The following is a 22,476-nucleotide window of genomic DNA, read 5'->3' as shown; positions in this document are numbered from 1 at the left end:
ATTTTCAAACACCATTGGATAAACAAAACTATCTATAAGGATTTCCTGCTAGCAGAGATTTCTGTGACAAAGCTGGTGAATGAGCATGCTGGCTACAGCCTTTGAAATATTAAAGTGTTTCTCTGCTCTGACATGGGGTGATGGGTGTTCTTCCTCTCCTCCCAAATCACTCTGCAGATTCCTCTACAGCATTACAAGATCAAGATAATAATTTAGGTTCTGTAATATTTTGTAAACAGAGTCTCTGCCAAGAACTTTAAAACAGTTTTATGGTTGTAAGTAAGCATTTTGGCTATGGTCTCTGAAAACAGGTTCTGTCTTGTTAAGTTACAACCTGTCTATCATGAGTGTGGTGGGAAAGAAAGCAGAAGAGGTCCAGGGAGTGACGGTAAGAAGGGTAGAAATGGAAGGTAGGGAATTAGCATTAATGCCAGTGTACATTTTCTATTTATATAGACTGAGTTAAGATAATTCACAAATGTTGATTACAAGATTACCTGTAACAGGGAAAAATGAAAAAAAAATCACACCTAAGTATCTAGCAACAAAAGAATGATTAAACAAATGATGTCAGTTAAAATATATAGGATATTTAAAGAGTTTATAATAACATGGATACCTGATTATGCTAAAATGCTAAATGAAAATATATTAAAAATGGTTTCTATTGGAAATTTCAACCATGTTGAAACAGATGAGCTATGTATCAGCAAGTTAAGGCTGGTAGCTTCTGAGTGGTGAAATCATGGTTGGGTAAGCAATGCTTTCCAAATCTCTCAAAAAAGCCTTTATTCATATATTGCTTAGTGAGAGATGTATTTTCCATGATACTATTCTTGTGAGGTGACTTTATAAGGGTGAATTCCTCACATTCTTTCATTCAGCTGAAAACTATTATAAATCACTCTCAATTTAATTCCCAATAAATAGTTATAATAGTCTCACTTAAATAAAGTTGTACAATAGGAACCTTAATTTAAGTTTCACCTCTGAATTTTACACTGCAATTTCCATCCCACTTTTATACTGCTTTTAAGCTTAACAAAAACATTTAACTGTTATTTACCACTGCTCTCTGAACTGTCTTAAAAGAACTCTAATTGAAAATTATGTATTTGTCCTTTACTAAGAATTAATTTAAAAATTTGCATTTTTGGATACATCATTTATTGTATAGTTCCATTCTTCTTATGGAATTATACTTAGGATGCATTTCTCCCAGAGTTTAGGATCAGGCAAAATTTATTTGTCTTGCTGACTTGATCTGTTTTTCCTGCATATGTTTGTTTTTGCTTTACAAACCAAATTATGAAAGTTATGTAACCCATTATTCTCCCTCTTTGATCTAATGACTACAAAATTCAGAACTAAGTCTGGAACCCAATTACTGAACTTTTATCAGTGAGGTTTTCCTTACGTAATTTTTCTTTTTCATTCTGTTTCCTGTTCATTCACCATTGAATTTTTGTCTTTTGTGTCATGTTAATGGCTTAAGTATATTAACAGCCATATTTTTATTGTAAACTGCTTAAAATCCTTTTGGAAGTAAAGTGAGATATAAAAAGATTCAACTAAAATTTAAGAAATGAAAAGGATATACAATAAAGCAGAAAGAAAATAAAAACTGTGTTCTGACATACTATGGCAGACACTTGATTAAGTGTCTGCATTAAATCAGCAGTTAAATTATACCTGTTAACTTTTTTCTTTCCCAAAATCTTTTAGCTTTTTAATCATCAAGTAATTTGTTTCCCATATTCTGACTGTGAGATGCCTTGATGCTGAGACATATTGCTGAGTAAACTGTGGGATTTACTTAATTTTTATTAATCTCATTTGAGGAGTGAAGACAAAAAAATATTAAAACTTAAAAATATCCTATGCTTTATAATTTTTGGTAGAATATAAAGGAAAAATTATAGTAAAGGATTCTTCCTCCTAACTCCTATTTTTTAACCAAGGTTTTGAAAAGCTAGGATCAAAATTATAACTTTAAAGCACACATTTACATTTGAATAATTTATTAAAATAGACAATATTTTTTAACAAGAATTATTTACACAGATTTTCCAGATCTAAACTACTACAAAGTAAACCCTCTAGTTTGTACTCTCCCATGTCCTCTCCGGTATCTTTGTAAATTTTCGATTATTACTAAACATAACAGGTTATAATTAATAAAGTTTTTTGTAGCTTTAAAGTGTAAGTTAGACTACAGAAGCTTTTTTCTTGCAAACATTAAATCCAGACAGCTTCTCTGCCCTTTTCTTTTCATAGTTTTCCTCTGTATGAGTTGATAGTGAGTACAAAGGAGGACGTAAAATAGCATCCTTGACTGACATAATTTTTATTGACAATACCAAGCATGATTATTTCTTTTACACTTAAGATCTCTGACAATTTTTAAATAAAATTCTCAAATTGAGGCTGCATGTCTGATATAGTTTGCAACTAAAAAAACTATAATTAACTTTTTAAAAATTTTAGTATGTTGGATCTTTCAAAAACATGGTGTCTTATTATGAACTCATGGAAAAGGAGGCTCAACCCCTCTGATACTTACAGCATGCAGATGCTTTTGCCTCAGAGGGATATGCAGAAGTCACTTTATAGTGGCTGATAAAATATTTGTCAAATTGCGAAGACCATCCATTGTTGTCTCCTAAAAAAAATCAGAGAGCAGAAGAGTTCAAGGAAACAGAAACATTCTTGTGGGCTAGGGAAAATGAGTCTCTTTAAAATAAATGACTGATTCTCAAACGTAGCAAGATAAATGTTATCTGTGAGGTTTTTAACAAATTTGAATTCCTTGGTCCAGTACCTAAAGATCCCGATTTCATAGGTATCAGATGGGTCCCCTAGTCGCCATCTTTAACAGGCAGTATAGTTGATTGCTTCTTTGGCAGGAGGTGTTTGCACCAGTCTTTAAGAAATCGTATTTTAGGTGTACTGAAACACAGCACACTGTTCCTAGCATATTATTTATGGTATACTCAGTCATCTTCAAGCATTTAAACTGATGTTGGGAATGTATTAACATGGATAGATAGTCATCATTGTTAAATAAAAAAAATAAACAAGTAACATGACCAGCATGATCTCATTTTTTTTTTTAAAAGGCACTATGGCATCATGGATGTTTATCCTCTGAGTGCTTATGTATTTTATCATTTATATTTTCTGGTTTTGATATTAAACTCTTGTCATTAAAAAAAAACAAAGATAGTAAAAGTCATTATTTGGTGGGTGGAAGAAAATGATATTTCTCATAAGATTCTTTAAAACTTTTTAGTTATTTTTAAACATAAGAAACAATGAAGCCAATCATGCAATAGAATAGACTAGGCAATGGGGATGTAGGAGCAACTTCTGGAGATTGTGTGGATGGTACAAGCCTTCATCCTACTGGGAGAGTTTGAATGTGACCCTTTCCAACATGTTCTAAATATTTTTAGAATGCTGTCAGGACTTTTTAAAGATGCACAAACATATGAATAGATGATGGAAATATTAAAAGTTTATCTTATTCTTATAAGTTAGTATTAAGTCTAGCATTGATTTTTACAGATTATTTCTGCCATGTATGTATAATTCAAATCTGAGGCTTGAGTCCAGATAGTACCATTTTGTTCAGTTGCATGGATTTGGTAAAATATAATATATAATTATATATACATATATTTTCATGGTTTTAAGTCCATCAGAGGACTTCCAAATTATATCTCCAGCCTGCAATTTTTCTATGTAACATGCACTTGGTCTGTTACAGTCACCTCAAATTCAGTATTTTTAAATGGAACTCATTACATTTTCCTGTACAATCTTGCTTTCCTCCTAAAGTCTCCTCAATCTACCAAACTGCTCAAAACAGAAAGGTTAAGGTTTTTGAAATATGTTCATATCTGACTAAAAATAATTTGCATGATTTCCCTCCTTCTCTAAGTTCTTATTTTTTCACTGCTCATTAACTCCTCTATGAAGATTACATTTGGGAAAGGAAAGGTATTCTAACATAAATGTTATATATACTTGTAAAATTAGACTTTATTTAAAGTTCCACTGAAAGTGAAAAACTGGAAAAGGGATAGATTATAATTATATTTATAATATTTACCTTTCTTTAGCATTCCTCATTAGTTTTAAAATTTGTCTATTACAGAAGATATCAAAATAAACAAAAGTAGCAAAGTAGTATATGATAGTTCAGCGTGAGATAACTAATGGACCTTGTTTACCAACTGCAGACTTTAGCCCTGGATTCCAACTGGGCACCAGTAACTAGAAAGCCAAGAAATGACATCCCAGAAACAGCAAATACCAGCCATTGAGAGCCCAGGAACCAGTCCAAGGTGCCTCCCCAGCCCCGACATCGTGAGGATGACATCTTAGGCAGAGAAAAAGCAAGGGGAGGAAATTTGAAAGTCTGACCTTGTTATGGTCCAAAAGAGACTTTAACTTCTTGAGGCTGTGGTGGATTTTTGGTTCTCCCTTTGGTTTAGAGTCCTTTCTTATTTAGATGTTGGTAGTTTACATCTATGTTTTGCAGCCCCCAAGCAGCTAGGGTTCTTGTTACAGGTAAGTTTCTACCAATTGGATGCACTCATATGGGATCGGACGTTTGTAGACACCATCCCTGTGGGTCTCCAGGGGAAGCTGGGTGGTCACTGCAGCCAGTCCCAGGGATCCAACTTCATGGGTGAACAGATGATTAGCAGAGGTAGTGGAGGCAGCAGCAGGTGGTTCTGGATCTTGGGCTTGAACTATGGTGGCTTGTTCTCATTGCAGACCCCTGCTTCTACAGCCTTTACAATGATTTTATAGACACCTGCCCGGTATGAAATCTCTTTTTTCTTAAGCCCCTCAAATCTGGAATGGTTCTTGTTTCCTTTGTCCAGAGGGCATTACAGAGAACAGACTAAAGAATAAGCATATTGGACTGATTATCTGACCTGGTTGCGTTGAAGATAGGGGCAATCTTGTTACCATCAGAAAATGGGATTCTCAGAGTTTATGGCACCCAGTCACGAGAGTTACTTACGGCTTCCCGGGATGATGTGCCCCTTAGACGCCTAACCCCTGACAACGTGGTTGCTATGATAAATCATTACAATGAAAATGGGGAATTTCAAGGGTTGTGGAATGAGATCTTGAGAGGGATGCCCTGGAGAGACTAAAGAAAGGAAATGACAAGCCGAGGGTTTGACATATTAATTCAAAAATTTCCAGAGAACCAGAGAGTTTCCATGACTACCCTAAGGTAATCTCTTATCTCTTTGGTTGTCAGGACTGATAGAACCTCAAATCAGATAGAATCTTAGCCAATGGGTTGCCAAGGTTAAAATATAAGCTCGATTCATGTTTTGTCATATCTTTTAAGTGAACATTAGGACACTGATTTGGAAAGTGAGGGATCCTGGGAATTGTAATGGGACATTTGAGAGTGCTGAGTTGAGTCCGAGACCCTGAAACCCCAGCCTGCTGAACCTCTCTCTCTCTCCAGTAGAAGCTGCTCCCTTCCCCATCCGATGAGGATAGTCCTAGTTTGCTGGAGCCATGTTAGTTACTCTACGTGTTGTAAATAACTTGCCAACTTTCTTTAGACCCTTTCATGACCATACTGCTTTGCCTCCCAACCTGGCTAGAGTCAGACCCCAGAATGCCCCAGAAGGCAAGTATTAGAAAGAGAAGATTGACATACCAAAATATTTTGCTGTCTGTATAGCTGGAACCCAGAATCTGTGTGAGAATGGCTTCCAACAGTACTGGACCAGAAAGAAAGGACTATAATTTTAGACAAAGCTAATTAATACGGGTTTCTGGATTCAGTGTGCTGGCTCAAGCAGAAGTTTGCTAGATTGTTGACAGAAATCCGGACTCAAGGCTTGAAGTTGTGGCTAAATGAAGTTGTGAGGCAAATGCATATGGATTTTGAGTCAGCAAAGGTGGGTAGATCATGAGCGACGTGGCCATTGTACTGCAGAGCTGCCCTGTACCCGTAGTGCACGGGAGGCGGACTCACTCAACCTCCATTAAACTCGCCCACGGTTGGTGTGTTCCTGTAGAGCAGAGACTGAAAAGCTGACATTTCACATCTCTTTCATAGCCAGGATTTGGGGTGCACTCACACATATTTTGGTTGGGAGAAGAGAGGTAGAGATCATTTTCCTGCTCCTGTGTCTGAAACAGAGACGTCGTGTTAAAAGGCAGTTGTGGCAGCGGCAGGGCAATTTGGGTATTACCAGCTCTGCGCGTGTCAAGGGGACAGTTACTCCGCGAGCAGGGGCCGCAGATCAGCCGCGGTGGCGACAGCAGCTGCCTCAGCCTCAGGACTGCGGCTGTGCCTCTGCGCTCCCAACTCAGCGGCACTTAAACCCTGGGAGGCTGATTGAATTGTTGGATTAAAATGTGGTTTACATATGATTGGCTATCTAATTAATTTTGGGAGCTCGCTGGAATCTCATGAGTGAGAACAGAGCAGCACATTTTTTTTCTGAACCCGTGAGCGTCAGTGTAGGTCAGTTTCGTAGTCTCACTACAGGAATGTTGGCGCTGCTCAGCGTTTCCCTGCAACTCCCATGTGGGTTCTGGGGGTGGGGTCAGCAGCCTGACAGTGTGTCCTACTCTTCTGGGCTCCAAATTATATATATATATATATATATATATATATATATATATATATATAAAAGAAACACAGCTATTTTTTTCCTGGCTGTCAGGTTTTGAAGTTTTGAAGACATTGGATTGCCCTCCTTTCCAGGTTTGGCTGAGTTTGACTTTTTGGCAAGGTTTTACTTTTGAAAACTTGGTTTATATCTTTACATGTATCTTTAGATCTAAGAAAGGAGATTTCTGTGAGAGATTTTAATTCCCCCATTTTAGCAGAGAAATTAAACATTAGCACTTAGTCCTGAGAGAACTAATATTCACTTAAAAATTTTTATTGAAGTATAGTTTATTTACAGTATTTTATTGATTGCAGGTGTACAACATAGTGATTCAACAATGATACACACTGTGAAATGCTCACCCCACAGGGTGTAGTTACCCTCTGTCACCGTACAAGTTATTACAATATTTTTGGCTATATTCCCTATACTGTACTTTTCATTCCTGTGACTTATTTATTTTATAACTGAAAGTTTGTCCCTCTCTGTGCTCTTCACCTATTCCACCCATCCCTCTCTTCCTCCCCAATGGCAAAACAGTTTGAGAACTAGTATTTAGCAAGTACCTATCATACTGTGTTAAGTACATTGTTTTATCCTCCTAACAATTCTATTTGGTTATTACTGTCATCTCTATTTACAGATGGAAACACTGAAGTTTAAGTGATTTGACTAAAAAACAGAAGCAGAGCTACTGACAATAAGTAAAGAGTTAAAATAATAAGTTATTTTAATATTTTCTTTTCTAGGCCAAAGAAAAATTTCATCAGTTTATATAGTCTACCTGCAGAATTCTGACTTTGTGTTACATTGGCTTTAAATATTTAGTTATTATTATTTATTGCCTATTTTTCAGCTGTATGTTTCATTTCCATTATTGAGGTTCTTACATCAGAACTATGTGAATTATACAAAAATTCACTTAAGTAACAACCAGAAGTAGTTGCTAAGTGGAATTTAAGCCTCACCATTATCATTATTATGGAATCAATGACAGAATTGCAAATCATTAAAAAATTAATTTTAAAAATAATTTTCATATTAGAGTTAATGAATTTTTATACATTAATGAATGTTATAAATAAAACATGTATTAAGTCCTTTCACTCTGGATATGTTGCAGTATTGATTATTTTTAATAATATTTTATTGATTATTATTTTTTAATAAGCAATTTTTTTGTAAATCTACAGAGCAAGGCTGAAAAGTGGGCTTGCAAGGGTGTGAAGGGTTTGACCCCGCAGGCTGCCCATGTCTTGTTGCACTTTGTGGGAGGAAAAGGTACCACACCCCTCGTGTTCACGGTCACCGTCCTGACATATCTCCCCCCGTGACCTCAGAAAGCAGCAATGGAAATGAGGTGAGGTGACAGCATTCCGAACACAGGGCTGTTTCAGTTGGTAGTGTTTCACTGCTGCTGTGACGTTCATGAAGTGAGGAGGTTGGGTGATTGCCAGGGGATGTTGACTTTCTTTCTCTCTGGCTCTTCAGCAGGACCTATATTTAACTGAGCTTTTACAAGTGGACTTTAAACTTGTGGGATTTTACCATTAACAGCTTTCGATCGTGGCCTCTGCGCCTGCTCCTAGTCCTTCATCCCTCACTATTGCTCTTTTGCCTTTCTTCTATTTTAAGAGGTTCACTGTATATGACTTCAGTTGTAACATTTTAGTGCAACAAATCCAAATAATGTAGTTATTTTTGCTCCTTCTCTGTCTTTTTTTATATATATCCTACTCCTTTGCTCTCTCCTTTTCTACCATATTGGATCATAGCATAACACATACATACACACACATACATGGCAATAAAAAAAGGTAAAGGAGGAGAAAAAGTGGTGGTCAGGATAGAAGTGGGGACTTTCAGAGTACAGAAAGAAATGGGACAGATCAGCTTGTACTTCCCCAAGACAGAGCATATATTTTGTGGAGAGATGTCTTTTAAACAGCAACATATTCAAACAAACAAGCTTTTTTTAGTAATTAGTTTTTACTTTCCTTTCTGCCTTCTCAAAGCATTTTCTTCTTCCCACCCATTACTTCCTCCCACCAGAAGACAGGAACATAGAACATAGGGAAGGTAGCCAAAATCACAAAGTTGGAAAGTTAGCACTTTTAAGAAAACAGCTTTGGTATATGTGTTTCTACATTTTGAATCCTATATCCTTCATTTTAAAGGATGTGTGGGGCAGTGAACAGAATGATTTTTCATACTTTAGTAACGGTGCCACAGAAATTTGATTCTCTGATTTTCTTGCGGCATCCTAAGTAATGTAAAGAGCACTTTGCTGGGAGCATATTGTGTTAGAGGGTTTCCAGTATGTACTGGTAGTGCTATATGAACAGCATCGATTCATAGATACATTTTTTTGATGTAAAGAATGATGTAATGATGTTGTGAATAAAAACTTATCACATAGATGGAGAGAAATCTGGTCTTGCATGCAGCATGAACTCAACAGATATTTGCTAATTGAATGAATGAGTGAATGAGGTTGTGTCCTGAAAGACACTTCAGAGAAAACCCAGTTTCTCTTATGCTAAATTAAATTTGCAAACTGGAGTACTTATGAAAATCTCTGCTGGAGATTTTGAATTGTTTGGGCAGTATGAGGCCTGGGGATCTCTAATTTCCATTAAGTGTCTAGGTGAGTCTTAGAACAAATTTTGGAAGAACTGCATTATGAGATTTGCCCCACTAGCTAGAGTCCTTCTCACATTGCACTGGAGGACAGCAAGATTTATTAATCAAAAAATCCTGTCAATCAGCAGTGTATTTCTTTTCTTTAGCAAAGTTGTTGATTGTTAACAATCAGGTAGTCCACAACATTCAAATAAAATGAATGCAAGTGGTGCCTAATTTAAGGGCACTTTGCTTATATCTCTCTATTACACTTATTGTAATCTGCTTCATACTATGCTTATCTATATATGTATTTTTCTCCTTATGAGAGTGTGGTAAGAAATAATATTTTTAACCTATGTATTTTTTATATGCTTCAGTGGCTATTAAAGTACTTTTAATATGGTTAAAATATAGCTCTTACTAGTTCTCATAAAGTATATAGAATACTAAGACATTATTTCATTTGCACCAAGTGTTAGTTATAATTTAGTTTTATGGAAATGTGGGCTGGACATATGGCTTTGAATTCCAGGCAATGCATCCCCCTCCCAGGCTCTCAAATTCCCATTGCACTGGCTTGGGCAGGGGGCAGGTTTCAAGGGATAAGGTCTGGGTGGAAATGGGAAAAGTCCAATTTTTGAACATACTGATTTCCCATGGTGGTACATTAAAGTTTCCTCAACTAGTTCCCCAGGATTCTCCTTGAGAAGAGAGTTGTGTGGTGAAACATGTTTGGGGATTGCTGCATCTTACCTCCCCACTTGGAATTAATAATGCATGCTAGTATGATGAAAGGGGAACTCAGGCACTAAAAAATATCTTTAATTTTGTTCAACCCTTTTTATAATATACTATGCATTTGGAAAGTGTTTTTGCATCTGCGCAGGAAAGAGTAGTTTAGATCAATGGTTTTCAAAGTGCAGCTCCAGGACCACTCCCTGGGTCCCTTGATGTTTATATTTTGAATAATCAAGTTGAGAGGCTTGTGCCTCTGTCAGAGAGGAGGCCGGAACAATGCAGGGTGTGAGGACGCTGTGTATTATGGTCTCTGTTATTAAAAGGGAGGTATAAATCCTATCGGTTACAAAGTACATGTGCTTATTAATGAATGAAAGAATAAGCAGTTAATTGATAAAGTCTGTATTTATGCAAAGTGGAGCATTCCTAATAATCACTGGTTAATTCTCAGCACCCATTCTTGGGACACAGTGCAGCACCTTTTTCTCAGAAAGTCCTGACTCCCAGAGTGGAGGTGCCCTGGGCCATTAGAATAAAGTTTGGGATTCAGCCTGGCCAGGTGGAGCAATTCATCACACTAGTTGTGTGGGATCTCCTGGAATTTGAATGACAATAGTAGCTTGCTGGGCAGAATGCCTCAGCCTGTTTTTGGGCACTTTGTACATTTGGAGGCAACTCTTTCAAGAAATTATAGGGTGTGACATTACCCTGGCCATATTTTAAAGGAAATAGAGGCCACCAAAGAAACTGTCTTTTGTGTTCTGAGATGACAATCTTTGTGGAGTTGACCTACACTGTTGCATAAAGAAAGATAAACATATTTGAGGTGAAAATGAGGTGTGTATTTATAGAAAAGTCAAAGGTTCAGCTATGTAGGTATTTCAAATGCTATTTTGAGATAATAAATAGAAAAGTTATTTTTGAACATACAATACATGGTGTTGTATTAATACACATATGTATGACCCATGTCACTTTTCCTCCTGTGTTAACCTTAAAAAAGACAAATCACTACCTTTAATGGAATATTCTAAAATGAGAACAGCTAAGTTCTACATCAAACTACATCTGGCATTGCTGTCACTCTGACAGCTGTCTAAAAAGCTGTATTTAGGAAATGAAAGTATTTAATATTCCAAAAGTTTAAATGCAGGCCCAATTAAAAATTAAGGGTCCTTGAATACACTTCAAACATTCCTATAATCATATTTAAAAATATATCACCATCATACCCATAAATAAATGCTGTTTAATTCTTATAGATTAGTAAATGCCAAGATTATTATAGAGTATTTAAAAAAGTTTTTCTTCTGTTGAATTTCTTGCCTTTCTGCCCTTTTGCCTATAGTAGGCGGCTAGAGTTTTCTACTTTCATTGTCTTGGAGAAGGAATGACACAGAGTGTGCAGAAAATAAAGGAGTCACATTCTTAGTGTTTGATTTTCCAAGGCCTAGGTTTCAGCATTGACAATAGATTTAGAAAAATAAAACAGAAGAACTGGGCTTTGCTGTTCCTGGACTAGACAAGAAAGTTGGCCCAGAGAGGGTGAGTGGAAAGGTCTTCTTTCCCTTCCTCTCCCATAGGTGAATCTGGGGTAAACCAGAAACTCCTTACCTTCATTACATGAAAATTAATAAAGGGTAACCTCACTGACATGGTGCCAGGAGGTCAGCAAGGGAAGTTCTCGCTTCCCACCACTATTCCTCAGTTGCAGACCTCACCAGAAGAGATGGACACCTAGCAGGTCCTTCCTGCTTAGCTCCTTTACTACCCTGCAGGAGGAAGGAAGGTTCCAGCCTTTCTGCAGTAGCCCAGCCAATGACAGACTGCCACAACTCAGCCACTGAGAAACCACGGTACCTGGAACTCCCAGTTTCCTCCCAAGGACTTTCTGCTTAAGCAGCCCTCCCAGCTTGGCCCTTTCCTCTATGAAAGAGTGTTCTTCTCCTCTGTTCTCTGGCTATGCCTATAGTTTCACCCTATCTGGCTTGTCCCTAGTTGTAATTCTCTGCTATTCCTAAATAAACTTGTTTTTTCTTCTGGTAAAATAACTGATGTATTTTTTAAAGATTAACAATTACATCTACAAAGATCCTATTTCAAAACAAGGTCACATTCTGAGGTTCCAGATGGATGTGAATTTTTAGTGGATACTAACCTACGACACCACCCAAAATATATTAGGAGAGGTTGCCATTCCCTCTTTGGATCATAGAAATACTGACACAGAAACAGTGACAAGTGTCTTTGTGCCTTTCCTACGGACACCCTGTTTCCCTACAGGAGAGGGTGCAGAGGAGGTGAGGGGCACTCATCAACTCGGAGGAGGCTTCAGAGCTCGGGTCCTCACGACAGAGTGAGTCAGACTGGCTCCAACAAGGGGATAAAGTTGGGTTAGTGTAACTGTGTTTGGGGCCCCTCTTCACACAGCAATCTGTTTGTAATTCAGAAGAAGGAATGCTAGCAAATTCTTATCTGGAATGCCAAGCATTCCTTTTAAATAAAAACCTAGAGGTCGAGAATAAATTTCACATCATCTCAGAATTTGATGCTACTTTAATATTTTACTTTTATTACTGAGTTTGGGCTCAGTTTAAAATGGACATAAGCGATTCCTGAATGAGAGTTCTCACCTTTTTGTGATCAGGTTCCCTTGGTATTTACCCAGACATATTTTCCCAAGTATCTGAGAGTTTTACCTGAAAAATAAAAGGTCTGACAAGGCAACAATTCTGAAATGTCCTAAAGTAAGTGACATAAGGGCGAGAGAATGAAGGAGATCTCTCAGCCTCTAGAGTTTTTGCTTTGTCAGGTCTGTTTTTTGGTTTGTCATTGTTGCACCAAACACTGATCTAAAGACTGTGTAAGGCTTCTTTGGCCTTACTCTGATTGCATCTGTGGCAGTTCTATGTAGAGATAAAAAATGGGTTAGTGACACACGCAATAAATAAATAAATAAATAAATAAATACAGAAAGTAGATGGGAAATTATATCAAATTTCAAATAATATAACTCAGGAAAAAAGTGTGTACATTTCCATACTGACTTTATCATTAAGGATCAAAGTGGTTACAAAAATGTGCAATTAATTTTGATATATGTATATCTCCATATATAAATTCTGTATTATCCAAATATTTTAGAAAGAGATTCCTGTGAATTCAACTGAAGACTTTAAATCTATTGCTTTTGCTTGCATTGTGTCTGTGAAAAGTGTTTAGTGATTTGATGTCTTATATTTTTTTCTACTGAGATATTTTATTTTTTTATATTCAGCAAACTGTTCAGTTATGGAGAAATAATGTTTTTCTTAAGAAAACTGGTAACTTAATAGACAAACAAGAATACCTATTTTAAATGACTGTGTTAATACAAAAGCAATAGTTCTTTCTAAATATAATTAGTTCATTACAAATATAGTTCAATGCATCAGGAGTCAGTTTAATTACTTGATGGTGTTTCATTTTTTTTTGGTGACTCCCTAAACTTTATTACCACTATTTCCATGACTTTTTTTCTCTACTTTAATTATTATTGGTGTCAATGTTTAGCCTTAGAAAATAAGGGAGAGATTTTTGGAGCTACTTTTTAGGGTGTATCTTAAAAGGCCTAGTTAAGGAAAAAGTCCTTCCTTCCATTAGAAAAAGATTTTTATTTGACAATATACTATTAAGTTGTAAATGATCACTCTAAAAGTGTTTAGCTGTGGGTTTTACTTGTATTTATATGTTAAGATATTGTATTTTACGTGATTGTAAATATTTTTTAATGCTGCTTACTCAAGTATGCATGAGGTTTACATATTCTGAAAAGAACCTACTTTCTGACTTAATTTAATTAGCATTACACAGAATTTAAATATGGAACTCTTAAAAATGAACAGCTGGAGGAACATAAATTATCCAGAGACTATAAAATGCAAAAAAAAAAAAATACAGCTGGTGAAGGAAATTAAAGTAATGAGAAGCAAGAGGAAATAACTACATCTCATAATTTTTCTCACCAGGACCCTAGAGATGGCGATGAAATCCTGCCATCCTTCCTGGGATGTTCCAACCCACTCATGCACAGGCATCTGCAGTACCAACTGGCCAGCTTGAGGTTCTGAACAGAGTTCAATTTGTTATATTTCTAGATGACAAACTAGTAGGGCATCAATGTTTCTTAAAGAAACTAAGAAATTTGATAATAATGATGGAGTTTGTTAGCTACTCAGAATGCTTGCCTACCATATTGGAGACTTGATTCTTGCTTATTTCTGCTGTTGCTACTATTTTGCATGCATTCCTTATTTTCTGCTAACTTGGGTTTAGGTCAGCAGTTCTTAAAATCTAATGTGCATCAGAATGACGTGAATGAAGAGTTTACAGAAACATTGCTGGCCCACCGGTAGAGTTTCTGATTCAACATGGCTTGGATGGGATCTTAGAATGTGCATTTCTAACCAATGCATGGATGATGCTAGTGGGTTTGGTCCAAAACTACTTTTGGAGATCTGGTGGTCCAGGTGAATCTATTTCAAGAAAGTGATGAGATCCTGGGTTAAGAAGGCCAGAAAGAGCTGAACATAGTATTTGTTATATAGACATGTCTTCCTAAGAGTGATGGATTATGATTTTCCCCGTATTTCCAAACTGGACTTAGGGGTTTTCAAATATCAACTGTATGAATAAAGGAGGCTTTAAAATAGGACACTCTTTATTGCCTAGTAACAATATTTTAATATGAATTGCTTTTGAAATATCACTTGTATTTTTAAATAATTAGTATTAGTTGATTCAACTTAATACTGTTCATTTTCATATGCTAATATGTAAGGTATTTATATCATTTATAGCTAGAACTTGAGTTATTCCATCCATGACCTGAATATTTCATTTTTATAAAAGCAGGTGGTGTACACCATCCCTTGCTGATGTCAGAGATCCCTAAGATAACAACTAAGTAGGACCTTGGAAACAGATTGCTTATACTACTTTGATTCAACTTGCTTCATACTTCCATTCATACATACAAACCAGAACTTCCTTGGAGTTCAATCAAATGTAAACAATTCCTGGGATGAAATGAAAAGATGTGAACTCCAGAGTAATTGCCAGACATAGTAGTCAATAATCTGGGCCTCACAGATTTATTGAATTCACATTATATGACAAGCACTTTTATACATGTAATTCATTTAATTCTCATGACAAATTTATTTTTCTAATTTCACAAATAAGGAAAATGGGACTTGGTTAAAAGAAATGACTGGCCCAAGTAGCAGCAGATTGAAAGGGGTGCTTCCAGGGTCTGAGCCTGAACCTTCTGATTCCTTGCTGAGGACTTTTTCTACAACTTTGTTTCTAGTCTACAAAGACTTCAAAGAAGTTAAAGGAGAGTTATTATTGTTTTGGGGAGTATTTTTGTAAACTACTGACTATGATTTTATATTAATCATATTAGTTTTGTAAACTACTGGCAATATGAATTTATATTAACCAATTTTGGGGGAAATTGATTCCAAATCAGAATTAAGTAGTTTTTTATTTTGGGGGACAGATTTCTGTTTTAGCCAAGTATAGGGTATGGGAAGATTTTTGCTTTTTGAAAATTGTAAATCCTTTGCAAAGCTGAGAAGTTTGGATAAGCTTCTCATTGCAAATGCACATTTACACATATACACAACATTTTATGGTTTTCAGGGGATTCACAGCATCCCCTCAGATCTTGAATCTCAGAATCCACAGAGCATAAGACAAAAACTACTGTTCTGGGCTACTCAGCCCAAGGGTGGGAAAGGGGTGGCAGGAATCTGTTCATAGCTACATAGAAATTAAAAGCAACTGCTTGGATATTTTTTTCTTTGGGGGCAAAGATGTTACAATCTTTATAACAACCAGCTTTATAAACTTACTGAAGTGAGCTAAATAATAATTAAAGTCTAATTTATGAATACTGTGGTGGACTTGGTTGGAAAGAGAAAGAATAGAGGAAAAGATGAGCATGAAATAGAAAGGGAAGTTGACAGAGAGTGAAATAAGGAATGCGGACATTAGGGAAGCAGGATTGGCAGTGGGGACACACATGAAAATGATGAGACAGAACATGAGAGAAGGCCCCACAGACCCCCAGAGAGTGGAGAAAACACTGGGAGGAAGAGGAAGTCAAAGGGGTGGGAAAAGAAGAAGCCATGATGGAGAGATACATATCTAATCTGATTTTTGTTTCTATTTAGTATTCTTTTCACAAGAACTAAGCCCAAATTCTAAGAATAAAGACATAGGCCTTAATGTTTTTCTAATGTTATATTCTTTCTATTAAAATTTAGCAGGATTCAGAGTAATGAACATAATTAAGGGCCAAATATAGAAATCTACATAACATATATCTCCCTACAATAAACTATAGTTAACATTTTCAGATGTGGGGAGGTTTGCCCATTTCCTGACTATCCCAGAACAACAGGACACACACACACACACACACACACACACACCCCTGCATACACAGACATTCACACAGACACACACACATGCACATAGTCCCCTACCTACATATACATATTACTACAAAATTAGGAGTACAGAAAAATATTATTCCTTCAAATATCAGCTATTGTTTCATCAAGTAAATAGACAAACTACAGTTCTTGCTAGAAATATTTAAATTGTATAACAGGACTTTCTAAAGTCATGCAGGTGGGGAACTGAGCCATTGAAAGTTAATGGTAATTAATGTTTGTGGGAAAAACAATTACAGTACCAACTGTGGTAGAACTTGCAAAAGTGGCTGCAGTTTCTTCCTCTCTCTTCGCAAGGTTTTTGTAGGGTGACTGTCTTGCCAATGGGTTTCAAGTTCGCTATGGAGTCAGTGTGACCAAAGAAAATGACAGAAAAATGTTCTTTGGGGTGAAAGGGTTACACCCAACTTTATTTCCAGGTGACAGGTCAGTCATTAAAATCCCGTTCACTCAGAGTGAGTGTGCATGCAGCAAGCTGGTTTCTGCCTCTGGGCTTCTCTGTCTGCACAGTTGTCCTGTACAGCCATCCTCTCGGCCTCTGTCCTCTGCTCTGCTCTCCTGCAGCCTTGCAGCCCTGCCACCATGGCATGCCCAGAGCACTGGGCGGAGCTCTTTATATAGAGTCAACAGCCATGTATTGCCCACAGGTGTGCAGTGAGCTAGTCAACTATGGCCAGGTGAGAATCCTGGCCACAGGAACTCTTTTTATCCGCAGTGACTTTGCAGCCTCTTTCAGCAGGAAGAAGGGTGGACTTCACCTCTTGAAGGGCTGACCTTGTGACTTGCTTTGGCAAGGGTGTGGTGGAAGTGCCAGCATGCCTGTTTTGCCTGAAGGTTTCAGCCCCAGCAAGTTTACTATGGATTCAGTGAGACCAAAAAATGACAGTGGAATGTGGGGTTTATTCTCCCAGCAGTAGGTCAAGCACTAGAACATGTCTGCATCCATCAGTTGGCAGGTTTGTACTCAACCTCCATTTCTACCTCCACTCAGAGCACAGGACGGAGCTCCTTATATAGTGACTCAGTCAATAATAGCTCATTACCTATGGTTGTGGAAGCATTAGCCTAGCAGTGGGCCAATTACATCATCAAGTAGTTTAGGGTCAGGTGAGGATCCTGACCTTAGGAACTTCCATTTTCCCCACAATGCCTTTTCTAAGCCTCAGCTTCCAGAGACCTTGCACACATCCACTTCAGTCCTGGGTGTGTGTGTCTCCACCAGGGGAGCACACCTGGGTTAGCCTGCTGGAGGACCAGTACTGAGTTACCCCTAGTTGTCTCAGCCAAGGTCCCAGGCATGCTGACAATGTGGATCCACAGATGCCTGCAGATGCCTGAGAACATTCCAACTGAGATGAGAACTGTGGCTGATCTCAGCTCTGCCATCTCAGCTCAGCTGAGCTCAGCCTGAATTGCTAAATAAATGGTAACTTCTTAGGTCATCAAGTTTGTAATATAGCTACAGCTGATCGATATACACTTATTGAGTGCTAATTATATGTCAGACACTCTGCTGAGCATCTTGGATACATTATCTCGTCAAATCCTCTTAAGAACCCATGGACACAGATACTCTTATTATTCCCATTTCACAGAAAAGAAGACAGCTGTTTTTACCTTTCTCACAGCCAGAATTTAAGCGCAGGCCTGCTGAGCCTATGCCATATTGCCTCCCCCTGAATTTGCAGGCTGGGGAATGCTGGGAAACATGTATAACTTTAAGGCTTAGTACTTTAAGGATTGTTTATTACTTGGTCTCTTTAAACTCGGCACTAAAGGAGGAGTTCCTCAAATTTTTTTCACTGAGAAACTACTTGTGGTGGTGAATGTGTGGCTCTACCAGGTTCCTTTTCCTGCTTCCCGCCACCATTTCAACAGGAGGATGCTCTCGTGTCGCTCTGCCCAGCCGAATGGCTAACAGGTTGAGGGGGAAGTGGCTGGCAGTGTGCAGAATACTTCTATCCTAGCTTTTTAAAGAATTTGTGTAGTATTCCATCGTTTTAACAAGATGGCATTTGTATATATATTTGAAGAAGAGAACACATATGTGTAGTTATCCAAATCAAAGGTAATCACAGCTGAGCTTACCAGTTTAGATAATGTGGTTGCTCTTGAGTTACCAGCAGCACCTAGAGACAGTGCTCCCAGCTGAGAAGTTTAATTCCTCCCAGGTGGTGCCTTGAAAAGTCTGCAATACATGAGGGAGTGGTAACAGCAAGGTCTCCTCGCTGTTATCATTTATTTATTCAGTGCTTGGAGTTGCTGAATTGTTGTCTACTTCTTTGTCTTCCAAAAATAGTACCTCATTTCCCCAAGAGCGAGAAATCTCATGACTTTTACATTATTAACTAAAGGTCATTTTTTCCAGTGAATCAGATCCAGCCAATTCAAGTTCTTTTGTAAATGTGTTTTTGAGACTTCAGAAATTTGAACAAAAATCCCAATTGCAAGCCGAGTTTTCCCAGATACTCTAATTGGCCGGAAGCCCTGGTTGTTGGCTTTGTAAGGTCATAAATACGGCCATTGGTTAAATAATAGGTAAGCTGGACTGCCTTTTCTTTTTCTCTTTTTCTTTCTTTTTGATGTCTCATTTTTCCTTCCTAACTCTGGTAAGCAGAAGAGTGAGAGCAGCTAACACTTAAGTACCTGCTGTATGCCTGCACTCTTCCAATCCTTCACATCTAATTCACATTCTCTTAGTGTAGGTTTTCAAGCCTTCTTATGACACAATGAAACTGAGGCAGAGAAAGGCTAAGAACCATGATCACATTGACATAATTGGTTATTGCTGTACCCGGGTTCGAGCCAGGTGGTCTGACTCCAGAGCATAGACTCAGTTTCTACACCATTCTGCCTCCAAGACATTAACCGGACAGGTTTTTGTGTTAAAAACCTCACTCTGCGCATAATCACTACTTCCCCGAAATATTGGCTGTGCTATCCAAACATGGAAAATAATGGAAATTTTAAGCTAACGAACTAAACATAAGATTTCCTGATGACATATGCTTTGTATTTCAACTTAGCTTTCTCTTCTCCCATTTCCCTCTTAGTAACAAGCGGTCTCTGACATCCCCTTCAGCCCTGGGGTGCCCGGTTCCCGCTGTGACTGCAGGCCCTTCACTCACCACAGTTGTCCTCATCGGCCTGGTTCCCACAGTCGTCCATACCGTTGCAGTGAAGAAACTGAGGCAAGCATGTGGTGGTGTTCCCACAAGGAAAGTAGCCCAGGGAGCACTTGCCATCCTGTGCCCTCCCGGGAGCCACTGAGGGAGAAGGGGGAGAGAAGGTTAATGCAAAGGCACTGCAGAAAGTGGGATCCTGCCAGGATTCGCCTTTCTGTGCCTTTCTGTTTCCTGCTTGGAATGTCCCCCCTCATTTGTCATTTTTCTATGAAACATCTGCCCATACTTTACAATTTAACTCAGTTCTCCTCTTTCAAAAAATTTTCAGCCGATCAGTTTAAAAATCAGGAATTTGTCACATTCTTACCATTGGCTCAGAAACAGGGCTCGTCTGGTACCAGAGGAGGAAGACGACCTAGAGGCCATCAGAAGGCAGGTGCCACATATTGAATGGTTCCTAAGTGTGAGGCCATGAGCAAGATTCTGTGCACATAGCATTGAATGAAACAGAGTTCCTGCCCTTTTCATATCGGCTTTTTTCACTTAGTAACATCCATTTAAGCTTGCTTCATGTCTTCTCATCTTTTGATAACTCATATCTTTTCTGCAGTGAATAATATTCCATTGTCTGAATGTACCAGTTTATCTTGTCACCCACTGAAAGGCATCTTGGTTGCATCCGAGTTTTGTCAATGATGAACAAAGCTGCTATCACCATCCCTGTGCAGGTTTTTGAGTGGACATAAGTTAACTATGCCATTTTAAAACCTGAGACTTATATAGTTTCAACGGTTATTGTAGACTCCAAGAACAAAAATAATTCTGTTGCTTATTATCCATACCAAGTGTGTACATCTTTGGAACTTCCTAGAATAATTGTCAATTATTATGAAAGAGAAACAGAATAGTTAGAACAGTCAATACAGCTTCTTATGTAAAAATGTATTTTTGATCTATCATCAAAACATGAAAAGAATAAAAGTGACTATTTCCTTTGTAAGATAGAGTGGGACATTTAAATAATGGGGCAAATGACATTTTCATAGTCAGGTTTTGACTGTGGTGGGTTTAGAATACATTGTCTGAGGAAGAGTCAGAGCTTTGTACTAACAAGCTATGTTGTGTATAGTGTTCTCACTTGTGAAATCATTTTAAAATCATCAATCTTTTTCAACATGTTGGTTAAAGCAAAGTCAAAGCAAAGGATTTGTATGCCCCGGTATGTCACTGGTAAAGAACATCACACATTTCAGAGACCTTACGTGAACATAAAAATAGATTGATCTGTGTTGAGACTGACTTTTTATATGTATTAATTTTTTAAGAACAAACTTTAAAAATCAAGGGTTTCTGAAAAAGTCTTTGATGAATTGTCAGCCTTCAACTATAGTTACTGTTTGAAGATGTTTTAACTTCTTTAACATACCTGCTTGTGTTTTCATGCTGTTTTGAAAATTCTTCTCTGAGTAACTTACTTTGATGAGTATTTTGCTTTTATATGCTATCTTTTAAATTTTTATTTGGAGGTAGATATCTTCAATGAATGTATTATAAAATTAGTCCTTACATGTTCATAACATTACAATTCAACAGATATATTCAAAATCCTAATCATGATATTTTAAAAATAACTTTATTTTGAGATGATCTCAAGCTTATAGTTATAAATAATGTATAATGAATCTTTTTTCCCCCTGAACAAGTTCAAAGTAAGTTCCTAACCAGCACCCATTACCCCTAAAAACTATGTTGTGTATTTTCTATAAACAAGGACATTTCCCTACATAACCACCCCAGAACTATCAAAGTCAGGAAATTAACACCAATACCTTATTACTATTTAAACCTCAGAAACCATTCACATTTCACATACAGCTCAAAAAAATGCCCCTTATACTAAAAGGATCTATTTCACAATCACTTCTTGCATTTAATTGTCACATTTCTTCATTGGTTGCCTTTGATCTAGAATGGTTTCTTAGTGTTTGTCTGATGACCTTGACATTTTTGAAAATTACAGGTGAATTATTTTGTAGCATGTTCCTGAACTTTGATTGTCTGAGGCTTCATCATAATTGGATTTAGGTTATGGACCTTTGGCAAGAAATTCACAGAAATGCTGCTCATTTCAACCTGTCAGGTAATATAAGATTTTGATTTGTTCCATGTGCTACCCAATTAAGGTGATTTTTCCCAAACATCTCCACTGTGAAGTTTGCCTTTGTAATTAATAGGCATTTTGTAGAGGAGTACTTTGAAGCTATGTAAAAATCTCTTCATTCATCAAAATTTCAATTTACGTATTTACTTCTACCAGATGGACTCATAGTTTCCTAATTTACTCAATGAGTTACAATCTTTTACTATCATACTTTATTTTGAGGTTTGAATTGTCCAAGATTGGCCAATGGGAGTTCCTTCAACCTAGCTTTGCTGTCTTTTCAACATTTACTGCTATTCTTTGAGTACTCCCTTGTTTTCTGGCACCTCCCTGCCACAGCCCTGGAATCAGCCATTTCTATAAAGCACTCTGGTTCCTTTGTGGTTGAATGATATTTAGAAACCAAGATGTAGACTCCTGCTATGCTCATTGATGTTGGAATATCGTTACCAGGCCCTCTTAGTGAGTAGACTTGGAAATCTATCTATCTGTCTGTCTATCTATCTATCTATCTATCTATCTATCTATCTATCTATCTATCTATCTATCTATCTATCTATCTATCTATCTATCTATCATCTAGTTACTCATAATCATAAAAACACACATTCATATTTATATTTATTTCTCCATGTATCTGTAGATAAGAAAAAACTATG

At 37.3% G+C, this 22,476-nt stretch overlaps 1 protein-coding gene across 1 annotated transcript in view; it reads right to left on the bottom strand.

The window, feature by feature from the left end:
* Positions 1–21,098, bottom strand: part of RXFP1 (relaxin family peptide receptor 1) — a 56,073-nt gene extending 34,975 nt beyond the window's left edge. Inside the window, exons 1-3 of the mRNA XM_036887705.2 lie at positions 21,083–21,098; positions 19,660–19,797; positions 2,564–2,662 (exon numbers count right to left, since the gene is read on the bottom strand). Of these exons, the coding sequence (XP_036743600.1) occupies positions 2,564–2,662; positions 19,660–19,797; positions 21,083–21,098 (253 nt within the window). The remainder of the gene's footprint in view (positions 1–2,563; positions 2,663–19,659; positions 19,798–21,082) is intronic.
* Between the last annotated feature and the right edge of the window lie 1,378 nt (positions 21,099–22,476).

Source organism: Manis pentadactyla, chromosome 1 (genome assembly GCF_030020395.1).
Source record: "Manis pentadactyla isolate mManPen7 chromosome 1, mManPen7.hap1, whole genome shotgun sequence".
NCBI lineage: Eukaryota > Metazoa > Chordata > Mammalia > Pholidota > Manidae > Manis > Manis pentadactyla.
Note: the sequence above shows the minus strand (reverse complement) of the source record. Positions and strands in the feature narration are given on the sequence as shown.